This window comes from Babylonia areolata, chromosome 14, assembly GCF_041734735.1.
Source record: "Babylonia areolata isolate BAREFJ2019XMU chromosome 14, ASM4173473v1, whole genome shotgun sequence".
Taxonomy (NCBI): domain Eukaryota; kingdom Metazoa; phylum Mollusca; class Gastropoda; order Neogastropoda; family Buccinidae; genus Babylonia; species Babylonia areolata.
In genome coordinates, this window is record NC_134889.1 from 6,306,358 (window position 1) to 6,318,727 (window position 12,370).

The 12,370-nt window shown below is 43.1% G+C and overlaps 1 protein-coding gene across 6 annotated transcripts in view; it reads right to left on the reverse strand.

Moving 5' to 3' along the window:
* The window catches only part of LOC143289772 (EVI5-like protein), an 82,054-nt gene that overhangs the window by 31,470 nt on the left and 38,214 nt on the right, over positions 1-12,370 (reverse strand). For all 6 annotated transcript variants that reach the window (XR_013056275.1, XM_076598891.1, XM_076598892.1 and 3 more), the window contains exons 10-12: positions 11,314-11,417; positions 3,940-4,000; positions 3,567-3,620 (exon numbers count right to left, since the gene is read on the reverse strand). Coding sequence is in view for 5 of the 6 variants with exons in the window: in XM_076598891.1 (XP_076455006.1) it covers positions 3,567-3,620; positions 3,940-4,000; positions 11,314-11,417 (219 nt within the window). In the remaining variant the exon portion in view is untranslated. The remainder of the gene's footprint in view (positions 1-3,566; positions 3,621-3,939; positions 4,001-11,313; positions 11,418-12,370) is intronic.

Sequence of the window (12,370 nt, forward strand, 5' to 3'; positions counted from 1 at the left end):
AGGACAGATGGGGATACAAAGACAATGGGTCAATGATAATGGTCACTTCCTTCTCACAAGCGCCCTGAGCTCTTTGAGAGAAAGGGTGCTGTATAAAATCAATGTACATTATTATTATTTTAATGGGTCAATAATTATGGTCACTTCCTTCTCACAAGTGCCCTGGGCTCTTAGAGAGAAAGGGTGCTGTATAAAATTAATGCACATTATTATTATTTTTAATGGGTCAATAATAATGGTCACTTCCTGTTGACGAAGCAGGTTTGCTTCAAACTTGAAAGAAACAGCCAAGACAGAAACAGGGATTTAAAGACAATGGGTCATAATAACTGTGGACAATGCTAACACAGCACGTCTTCCACCACTCTATGGGTTTTCATGAGAGCGCGTCGCTACATTACAGCGCCACCCTTCTTTTTCTTTTTTCTTTTTTTCTTTTCTGCGTGCAATTTTATTTGTTTTCCTGTCGAAGTGGATTTTTCTACGGAATTTTGCCAGGAACAACCCTTTTGTTGCCGTGGGTTCTTTTTACGTGCGCTAAGTGCATGCAAGCACACGGGACCTCGGTTTATCGTCTCATCCGAATGACTAGCGTCCAGACCACCACTCAAGGTCTAGTGGAGGGGGAGAAAATATCGGCAGCTGAGCCGTGATTCGAACCAGTGCGCTCAGATTCTCTCGCTTCCTAGGCGGACGCGTTACCTCCAGGCCATCACTCCACTGGATCCACAGATCACACATATACTGCCTCTGGTGGTGGGAGGTGAGAACAGGAGATGGTGGTGGATGGGGTGGAGAGGAAGGTGAGATTACAAAACCGGCTGTCAGAAAACTGTACATAGCAAAGGGCTTGGCGAAGCAGGTGTGTTTTCAGATTCCATGATTACGAACTGAGTGGAGCAGGCAAGATGTCTCAGGGTGTGTGACAGAGAGTTCCAGACGACTGGCACGGCAGAAACTGAAACAGTGCTCCCTGAACCACTTGGGCACAACAGTCAAGTGATTAAAGCGTCATACTTTCAATCTGAGAGTCCCACATTTGAATCTGGGTAATGGCGCCTGGTGGGTAAAGGGCAGAGATTTTTCTGATCTCCCAGGTCAATATATGTGCAGACCTGAATGTGCCTGAACTCTCTTTATGTGTATACACACGCAGAAGATCAAATACACATGTTAAAGATCCTGTAATCCATGTCTGCAATCGGCGGGTTATGGAAACAAGTACATACCCATCATGCATATCCCTGAAAATGGAGCATGGCTGCCTACATGGTGGGGAATATAAACAAAACAGTCTTACAAGTAAAATGTTACATGTTTGTATGGCTGCCTACATGGCAGGGTAAATAAATAAAATGGTCTTATAAGTAAAATGTTACATGTTTGTCGCTATGTGTATGTGTGCAAACCTGAAATCTGATCGAATGACTCAGGAAACGAATGATGAACGCCCAATGGCAGCTGTCAGTCTTGGTCTACCCAGGTAGGCAGCCTGTTGTGCAAACAACCCCGTGTTTGTAAAGTGCTTAGAGCTTGGTCTCCAACCCAGGATAGGCGCTATATAAGTATCCATATCATCATCACCATCATTATCATCTGGAGTCATTTCCCTTCTAAGGGCTGGAGAGGTCACAGTGCTCAACGCACAGTGGAGTGGTAGCCTGGTGGTAACGTGTTCACCCGGGAAGCAAGAGATTCTGAACATGCTGGATTGAACTCCACACTCCTCACAATTTTCTCCCCCTCTACTAGACCTTGAGTGGTAGTCTGGATGCAAGTCATTCAGATAAGACGATAAACCGAGGCCCCATCAGCAGCATGCACTTTGTGCACATAAAAGAATCCGTGGCAATAAGGGAGTTGTCCCTGGCAAAATTTGTAGTAAAATTCACTCATATAATTGTGTGCATGCGTAAGACTGCGGCCTGACTGAATGACACAGGAAACGAATGATAAGCACTTCAAGGCAGCTGTCAGTCAGTTCTGTCCAAGTAGGCAGCCTGTTGTGCAAATGAGTTTGTGTTTGTAAAGTGCTTAGAGCCTGGTCTCTGGCTGAAAACAGGTCCTAAAAAAGTACCAATAATGAAATAATAAAAGTGTTCAGAGCCTGGTCTCTGGCTGAAAACAGGTGCTATATAAGTATCAATAATGAAATAATAAAAGTGTTCAGAGCTTGCTCTCTGGCTGAAAACAGGTCCTAAAAAAGTACCAATAATGAAATAATAAAAGTGTTCAGAGCTTGGTCTCTGGCTGAAAACAGGTGCTATATAAGTATCAATAATGAAATAATAAAAGTGCTAAGAGCATGGCCTCTGGCTGAAAACAGGTGCTATAAAAGTATCAATAATGAAATAATAAAAGTGCTAAGAGCTTGCTCTCTGGCTGAAAACAGGTCCTATAAAAGTATCAATAATGAAATAATAAAAGTGCTCAGAGCTTGGTCTCTGGCTGAAAACAGGTCCTAAAAAAATACCAATAATGAAATAATAAAAGTGCTCAGAGCTTGGCCTCTGGCTGAAAACAGGTCCTAAAAAAATACCAATAATGAAATAATAAAAGTGCTCAGAGCTTGGTCTCTGACTGAAAACAAGTCCTAAAAAAATACCAATAATGAAATAATAAAAGTGCTCAGAGCTTGGTCTCTGGCTGAAAACAGGTGCTATATAAGTATCAATAATAAAATACCAATCATGATACAGACAGAGCAGATCAGAAAGGTGTGGTGAGACAGACCCGTCAATGTGATATAATGCTGAAATAGTAAAATTTATAAAAAACTGACAGTGGAAGGCAGTTTTCTGTAACGAAGACAGGGACATGTCAATATTTACTCTCTCTCTCTCATTGGCTTCTCTCTCGCACTGTGTGTGTGTGACCACGTGTGGAGAGGGGTGAGGAATGGGTGGTATGTGTGTGTGCATGTGTGTGCATGTGTGTGTGTGTGTGTGTGTGTGTGCCCACATGTTCTGTGTTGCACAGGTCCAACAGAATGAAGAGATATTTAGCTTGTTGGTAAAAGATGACTTGACTATCGCCCATCCCAAACCCCTGTCCCAACCTAAAACCCCATTTACCTACTCACCAATGACTCATTCATTGTCCTCCTCATCAGCTCATTCACTTTGTTATCTTTTTTAAAATCAATAAACAAAGACAACTGAATAAATTACAAATAAATGAATTAATAAATGGATTGATAAACAAATTAAATAGATAAACAAACAAATACGTAAATAAACAAATAAATAAATAGATAAATAAATAAATAAGTAATTAAATAAATATATATATAAATGAATAAAGAACATGAAAATAAATAAATAACCAAGCACACACACAAACACGTGAGTAAGGAAAGAAACGAAGAAGGTGAGCATGGACAACTGCTTTCAACAACGCATCACAGGTAAGCCATGACACCAGAAACAAACAGGCAAAAATAAGAATTTTCTTTGTGACATTAGTAACTGATACACACTTTCATTATTACTGTGAGTTCCATTTCCGTTAGATATTATGTGAAAGGAAATGGCGATCAAAAAGATGACAAGAGCACATAACTCTACCTTCTCCAGGTTATCAATGCGTTGTCGTAGCAACCTGTTCTCTGTTCTCAGTCTCTGGAAAGACAGAAATGCGCGTACTGTTAATAAATCATGTTTCATCAACACACACACCACCACATCCACACATGAACAAACACAAACAAACTCATGCAAAAACACAGGCACACAGATACACAGATACACACACACACACATCAAACACACACACACACACATCACTAACTTTTTGATGAAATTATTATTGATATTATTATAATTTCTTCTCATGACAGAGAGTGTACCATACAGGCAAATGATATCTGACAAACAGACAAGCAGGTGTAAGATGAAGATGCAAAGACGCATGTAAAAGAGAACAGCAATAACGACTTACCCTCAACTCTATCTGGTCCTCGTTCTCCTTGGATTTCAAAACACTGTAGTCTTTCTCCAACCTGGATGAACACAAAGCACGATTCTCATCAGCTGCTGTTTTACCTGTGTTCAGGTTCAGTCGTACCACAGGGAAAGCATCACAGAATGAATGAATGAATGAATGAATGAATGAATGAAAGAGAGAGAGAGAGAGAGAGAGAGAGTGCGTGCGTGCGTGTGTGTGTGTGTGTGTGTGTATGCCTATGCACTCAAGGAACATGAATGTTTGTGTGTTACAATGTGTGTGTGTCTGTGAATGTTCACATGCATGTGTTCATCAACTGTGTACATGTATATGATTTCCCCAGTACCTCTATGACAGCAATTCTTCATAAATTATTGTGTGTGCACATATCTGTGTGCAAGTATGAACAAACATGAACATGAATATGCGCATGCACATGAACACAAACATACACACACACACAACGCGTGCGCACGCACACACACACACACACACACACGCATGCCCATGCTCACGCATACCCATACACACAGAGATAAAAACAAAACAGAATAAAGGGAAGGTATCTGAATCCCACATACACACAAAAATGTATTTAAAAAAACAATTGAAAAAAAAAGTACTAATTTGTGACACAAAAAGAAATCACATAAAACAGATGGCAATACAAACAATAAAATTATGAATCACAATATCAGCACATGCATATACACATACATACACATAACACAAGCATACACACCAGACACATAAAACCACACGCATACAACCCCGTATCCACACACACTCTTATTCATACATACACACACACACACCTATTCACACACACACACACACCCTATTCACACACACACAAACACACACACTTACAGACACACACACACTCACATGAACACACTCATACACCCACACCCGCTAGCCAGCCAGCACGCATGCACACACACACACACACACACACACCCCACCCACCAATTCATACACACCCACAGAAGTGCACACACACACACCAATTCATACGCACAGACACACACACACACTACCAACCCCAACCATCCACCTACTACAATATCCACCCATCACACACACACACACACACACACACGCCCGCTCGCATGCACACACACACACACACACACACACACACCAAAAAAAAAACACATTAACTTACTCATCCCCCGAATCCTCATCACCAAAGTTAACGAAATCCATGACGGGAATCTTAAAAGGACACACCGACCCAACATCCAAAACATACCACTTCACACAGCCCCTGCACTTGTATCAATTCACCACTTCTGTCCAACTCTCTGTAACAATTCACCACTTCTGTCCAACTCTCTGTAACAATTCACCACTTCTGTCCAACTTCTGTCCAACTCTCTGTATCAATTCACCACTTCTGTCCAACTCTCTGTATCAATTCACCACTTCTGTCCAACTCTCTGTATCAATTCACCACTTCTGTCCAACTCTCTGTAACAATTCACCACTTCTGTCCAACTCTCTGTATCAATTCACCACTTCTGTCCAACTCTCTGTAACAATTCACCGCTTCTGTCCAACTCTCTGTATCAATTCACCACTTCTGTCCAACTCTCTGTATCAATACACCACTTCTGTCCAACTCTCTGTAACAATTCACCACTTCTGTCCAACTCTCTGTAACAATTCACCGCTTCTGTCCAATTCTGTATCAATATACTGCTCCTGTCCAACTCTTTATCAATACACCACTTCTGTCCAACTCTCTGTATCAATTCACCGCTTCTGTCCAACTCTTTATCAATACACCGCTTCTGTCTAACTCTTTGTATCAATACACCGCTTCTGTCCAACTCTTTGTATCAATACTCCACTTCTGTCCAACTCTCTTTATCAATACAACACTCCCTGTATCAATACACCGTTTCTGTCCACCTCTCCTTGAAGACTTAACATTTCACACAGCCTAGCAAGTCTTTCAGTGAACTGGTCAGAACCCATGGAAACTGAGTATGGCAGCCTAAATGTTCAGGTAAAAAAGCAAAAACAAAAAAACAAACAAAAAACACACACACAAAATCAGTGAAGTACATGTTTAAGTTCATACACAAAAACACAGACAGACACACACACATACACACATAAGACACACCACTGAAAACCTCATCACGGACAGACTTTGACATACAGTCGACAAAGTTAGCCAAAAGCATCCCAAACATTCTACCACCTCCCCTAAAAACAACAAAAAAGTAACCAACAAAAATAACACCTTTTACCGTAACACTAAATAACACACTGACGACCCCTCAAAAAAAAAAAAAAAAAAAAAAATCTAACCCAGTCACTTTACACACTGATAAAAACCTGCCCCTCACAGTTACACAATGCTGGTAACACTAACAGCCTAAAGAAACATGAATAAAAATTTTTTTTAAATGATTTAAAAAAAAAGGAAAACACATTTCACTGGATTACTGAGCTCTGTGGATTGAAATCTGCCAATCTCATGTCAATGCAACCGACTGCCCAGGCTGTGAAATCTGCCAGTGTTGTGTGAGTGTGTGAGGGGGGGGGGAGGAGGGCCGGGGAGGACGAGGGGGTGGCTGAGTTAGGATTGGGGGGCGGGGGGGGGGGGGGGGGTTGGGTAGTGTAGAGCACAACACATCTTCCCAGGTTACGCCACTTGTCAGCACCTCCTCCCCTCCCAGACCCCTTCCGCTCCCCCCCTTCCCCACCCTCACCTCTGGCCCTCAACACACACACACACACACACACCCACTCTCTTGCTGTCTCATTGTGTCAAGTAGTGTGTGGTGTGTGTGTGTAGGGGAGGGGGGCAGGTGGGGGGTGGAGGTGGGAAGCGATCAGGGGTGAATTATGCATGAGACGTGCACACCCATCGATCTGCTCCCAATTCTTTTCTCTGTCTCTGTTTTCCTGTCTGTCTCTCTGTTTCTCTCTCTCTCTCCCTGACTCTCTGTTTCTCCCTGTCTCTCTCTCTCTCTGTCTGACTCCCTCTCTGTCTCACTGACTCTCTCCCTACCTGTCTGTCTTTCTCTCTCCCTCTCTGTCTCAACCCTGTCTCTCTCTCTCTCTGTCTGTCTGTCTCTCCCTGTGTCTCTCTGTCTGACTCCCTCTCTGTCTGACTGACTCTCTCCCTACCTGTCTTTCTCTCTCCCTCTCTGTGTCTCTCTCTGTGTCTCTCTGTCTGACTCCCTCTCTGTTTGACTTTATCCCTTCCTGTCTCTGTCTTTCTCCCTCTGTTTCCCTCTTTCTGTGTCTCCCCAGGCTCTCTGTCTGTCTGACTCTCTCCCTGCCTGTCTGTCTTCTCTGTCTGTCTCTCTCTCCCTGTCTCTATCTGTCGTTTGTCTGTCTGACTCACCCTCTGTCCGACTTTCTCCCTGTCTGTACATCTTTCCCTGTCTGTCTGTCTTCTCTGTCTGTCTCTCTCTCCCTGTCTCTATCTGTCGTTTGTCTGACTGACTCACCCTCTGTCCGACTTTCTCCCTGTCCGTACATCTTTCCCTGTCTGTCTGTCTTCTCTGTCTCTCTCTCCCTGTCTCTATCTGTCGTTTGTCTGTCTGACTCACCCTCTGACTCTCTCCCTGTCTGTATATCTTTCTCTGTCTGTCTGTCTTCTCTGTCTATCTCTCTCTCCCTGTCTCTATCTGTCGTTTGTCTGTCTGACTCACCCTCTGTCTGACTCTCTCCCTGTCCGTATATCTTTCCCTGTCTGTCTGTCTTCTCTGTCTATCTCTCTCTCCCTGTCTCTATCTGTCGTTTGTCTGTCTGACTCACCCTCTGACTCTCTCCCTGTCTGTACATCTTTCCCTGTCTGTCTGTCTTCTCTGTCTATCTCTCTCTCCCTGTCTCTATCTGTCGTTTGTCTGTCTGACTCACCCTCTGTCCAACTTTCTCCCTGTCTGTACATCTTTCCCTGTCTGTCTGTCTTCTCTGTCTATCTCTCTCTCCCTGTCTCTATCTGTCGTTTGTCTGTCTGACTCACCCTCTGACTCTCTCCCTGTCTGTATATCTTTCTCTGTCTGTCTGTCTTCTCTGTCTATCTCTCTCTCCCTGTCTCTATCTGTCGTTTGTCTGTCTGACTCACCCTCTGTCTGACTCTCTCCCTGTCCGTATATCTTTCTCTGTCTGTCTGTCTTCTCTGTCTATCTCTCTCTCCCTGTCTCTCTCTGTCTGACTGACTCTCTCCCTACATGTTTGTCTTTCTCTGTCTGTCTCTGTCTATCTTTCTCTCTCTGTTTTTCACTGTGTGTGTGTGTGTGTGTGTGTGTGTGTGTGTGTGTGTGTGTGTGTGTGTCTCCCTGTCTCTGTCTCCCCCTGTCTCCCTCTGTCTCTATCTCCCCCCTCTCTCTCCCCCTGTCTCTCTCTCTCTCTGTGTCTCTGTCTCCCCCTGTCTCTCTCTCTCTCTCTCTCTGTCTCTCCCTGTCTCTCTTGATCCTTTCTAATTTGCGTTCAAGTTTTCTTCTATTATTTTTTTTCCTATTGATTTATTTCTTCTTCAATATTTGGACATGCTCTCTCTCTCTCTCCCTCTTGTTATATTGATTGAATTTGTTCTATTTTTGATACTGGCATGGGCACAGATCTGAGATGATCAAACAAAAACCGAATCCGTGTTTCAAGGCAAACATGTCTATTGAAATGCGTATGGCTGCTGAAGGACACATTACTGGTTGGAAAAAGCATTTGAACTTGGAAAAACTCCCCACCTCCCCAGCGTGTGTGTGTGTGTGTGTGTGTGTGTGTGTGTGTGTGTTAGAGAGAGAGAGAAAGATTCAGTCTTATTTGACGTGTGTGTGTGTGTGTGTGTGTGTGTGTGTGTGTGTGCGCGCGTGTATATGTGTGCGTGTGTGCATGTGTGTGTGCATACATACATGTGTATCACTTAATGTGAGTGCATACTCATGTCTGCATGCAACTTTGTCATGCGTGTGTCAAACGCCAGTGAGTGTGCATGCTTGCGTGCGCTCAAGTGTGAAGGTGTTTAGGAGTGTACGATGCAGGCAGGTTAACTCTCATTAGCCATTAACAGAAACAAAACAAAAAAGGCTGCAGAACAAATCAGTCAAAACAGAGAGCGGCAGACTTGATACACAATGCTCCTGCATAACACGAGTATGCTGGCTAGGATGCGATCAAGTTTTGTCAACACGCATTTGCACATCTCAAAAAAAAAAAAAAAAAAAGAAAAGAAAAAAAAAGTAGGTGTTGGGTAATGAATATGCATCAGCACATGCCTGCTTCGTATGCATCATGAGAGGGTTGAAAGGCGGGGAGAGACAGAGACACAGAGAGACAGAGAGTGAAATAACGTGTGTGCATGTGTGTGTGTGTGTGTGTGTGTGTGTTACAGAGAGAGAATGTGTGTGTGTGTGTGTGTGTGTGTGTGTGTGTGCGTGCATATGTACGCAAGCACATTATTGTTGTTTTTGTTACCTCTGTGTGTGTGTGTGTGTGTGTGTGTGTGTGTGTGTGTGTGTGTGTGTGTGTGTGTGTGAGCCATTCATCTATGATTAAAAACTGTGCCTTTAATCTTCTAATATGCATACATATCTGTTCATCCATATATCCATGTATCTCTCTCTCTTTCTCTTGAGACATGATCTAGTAGCTATCCTTTCATCAAATAATGAAGACATCCTATTTTCACTCACCAAATATATTGTAGAAGCATACAAATTCAAAGGAAAAGGTTAACCGATCGATCGTTTTAACATAATAGAAACATAATGCAGAATAAAATATAAGATCCATAACTCAATTTAGATTGGTAAATAACCAAAAAGAGGCTCGGCTGCAAAGTTGGATGGTCATATGTTCGAATTAATTACTTAGTATTATGCATGAGTAATATGGAATATGTTGTATTAATGTTGTGGGTGTGAATGTATGAGTGTTTATGTGTTTATGAATAAGTACTTATTTGCTTGTTATTTCCCCTTATTTTTCGTTTTACGTTTTGTTTTCGTCGTTTGCTAAAATAAGCTGAATAATCCCCCTTGGCACTAGAGCTGTAAAACGCTATTTGCCAATAAAACATTTGTCACTGTCATTGTCTCTTGATATATCTCTCTCTCTCTATATATATATAAATATATATATATACACATACACACACGTATCTCATCAATATCAACAGACCCCACAATCCCCCTAACTTCCTTCCCCTCCCTCTCACCCACACAGCACCCCCCCCTCCCCCCACCTCCTCTCCATGGAATGCAAGGAATGAGTCAGCATGGGTGACAACACCTCTGTACTCAAGGCCCTCCCTCAGCAGGACAACAGCTGGACAAATCACGGGTGGGGATGGGGCACTCTGTGTGTGTGTGTGTGCGTGTGTGTGTGTGTGTGTGTGTGTGAATGTGTGTATGTGAGTGAGTGAGTGAGTGAGTGTGTGTGTGTGTGTGTGTGGAGTGGGGGTGGAGTGTGTGTGGGAGGGGTGTGTGAGTGTGTATGTGAGTGCACACGTGCGTGTGTGTGTGTCCGTGCATGCATGCGTGTACATGTATGTGTGTGTGGAATGCATGGAATGTGTAAGCACTGACAGCACCTCTGCACAACAGCTGGCCGACAATGGACTGGGTGAGGGTTGGGGTGGGGTGCAGGTGTGGGTGTGAGTGAAAATGTCCTCTGAATCGACTTGCTGCACTCCAAGATACTTGTGTAAGTGTGTGTGTGTGTGTGCACGCATGTCCGCATATGCGTACACACATAAACACACACACACACACACACAAACACACACTCTCTCTCTCTCTCTCACACACACACACACACTCTCTCTCTCTCTCTCTCACACACACACACACACTCTCTCTCTCTCTCTCACACACACACACACTCTCTCTCTCACACACACACACACACACACACACACACACAAAGAAACAAGCAAACAAAAAAAACCTAGGCAATAAACCAAGCCAGCAGGGTAGGCCTGCCTTCACACATATTGAAGCTAACATACATGAACAACACATACACAAAACATCAACAGGCAGTGTGCAGGCATGCAAATACATCAAACATATTGAAACTCACACACACACAAAACAAAACAAAAAAACAACAACAAAAACACACACACACACAACACACACACTCACACAAAAAACAAAAAAACAAAACAACACACACACACACAAACAAAAAACAAAACACACACACAACACACACACACTCACAAAACAAAAACACACACACACACACGCACACAAAACACAGAACACAAACACACACACACACAAAACACAAAAGACACACACACAAAACACAAAACACACACACATACAAAACTACAAAACACACACACACACACACACACAAAGCGACAAAACACTGACAGACGAGAGAACTCACCTTTTCAGTTTTTTAGAGTTGTAGCGCACTTGGTAGGCCACCTGCAGCAAGAGGTCCTGGTCCGTTTCGTTGTCAAACCGACTTCTCAAATCCTTCTGCAGATACTGCAATGACAGACAGAAAAAGAAAACTCATCAATATCTGCTCAACACAACACTATGGACGCTTCTTTGAGACGTGAAATATCTGAACTGGTTCCACTCTTGGTGCGAGTTAACTCGTACCATGGTTACTTCCCCTGCAGGACCACGCAGGACTATTCTGGTACCGACACACGATTCTAATTTCGTTCATTCTTGCTTGGTACAGTTGGCATTCTAACCTGAACCATTTACAGATTCTGGAAGAATGAAAACAAAGCTTTAAATCAACAATTCAATCAACAATCCTCCATCAGTTTTTGCAGTTCTAGTGAACCAACCTGTGTTTTTTATTCTGCAGCACTGCTGGTTCAGAAGAGTTGTAGCAGGTATGAAACTGTGGGGTGGAATGAATCAAAAGTAGCGTGCTGGCCTACACAGTGAGAAAATCTGAGCTAGAGGGATTTCAATCCCACTCCTCCCACCACTACACACTGAGTGGCGGTCTGGATGCTAGTCATTCAGATGACACAATAAACCAAGGTCCTGTGTCCTGCGTGACCACGTACAGAAGAACGCATGGCAACAAAAGAGTTGTTCCTGACATATTTTGTCGTACAATCCACTCTGATACTCATGTGTGTGTGTGTGTGTGTGTGTGTGTGTGTGTGTGTGTGTGACTGAAAGCCTGACTGACTGACACAAGAAACAAATGATGAATGCCAAAGGGCAACTGTCAGTCAGCTGTACCCAGGTAGGCAGCCTGTTGTGAAAATGACTGTCTGAAAGATGCTAGAATTGACCACCAACTGTATTGTATTGAGTGGACTTGTGTTGTGTTGTGTTGTGTTGTGTTGTGTTGTGTTGTGCTATATCTACCAGTGGTGTGTGGTAACTGCAGGTCTGTCCATGTCCAGTATTGTACTGTACTGTATTGTACTATACTGTACTGTACTGTATTATATTGTACTGTATTG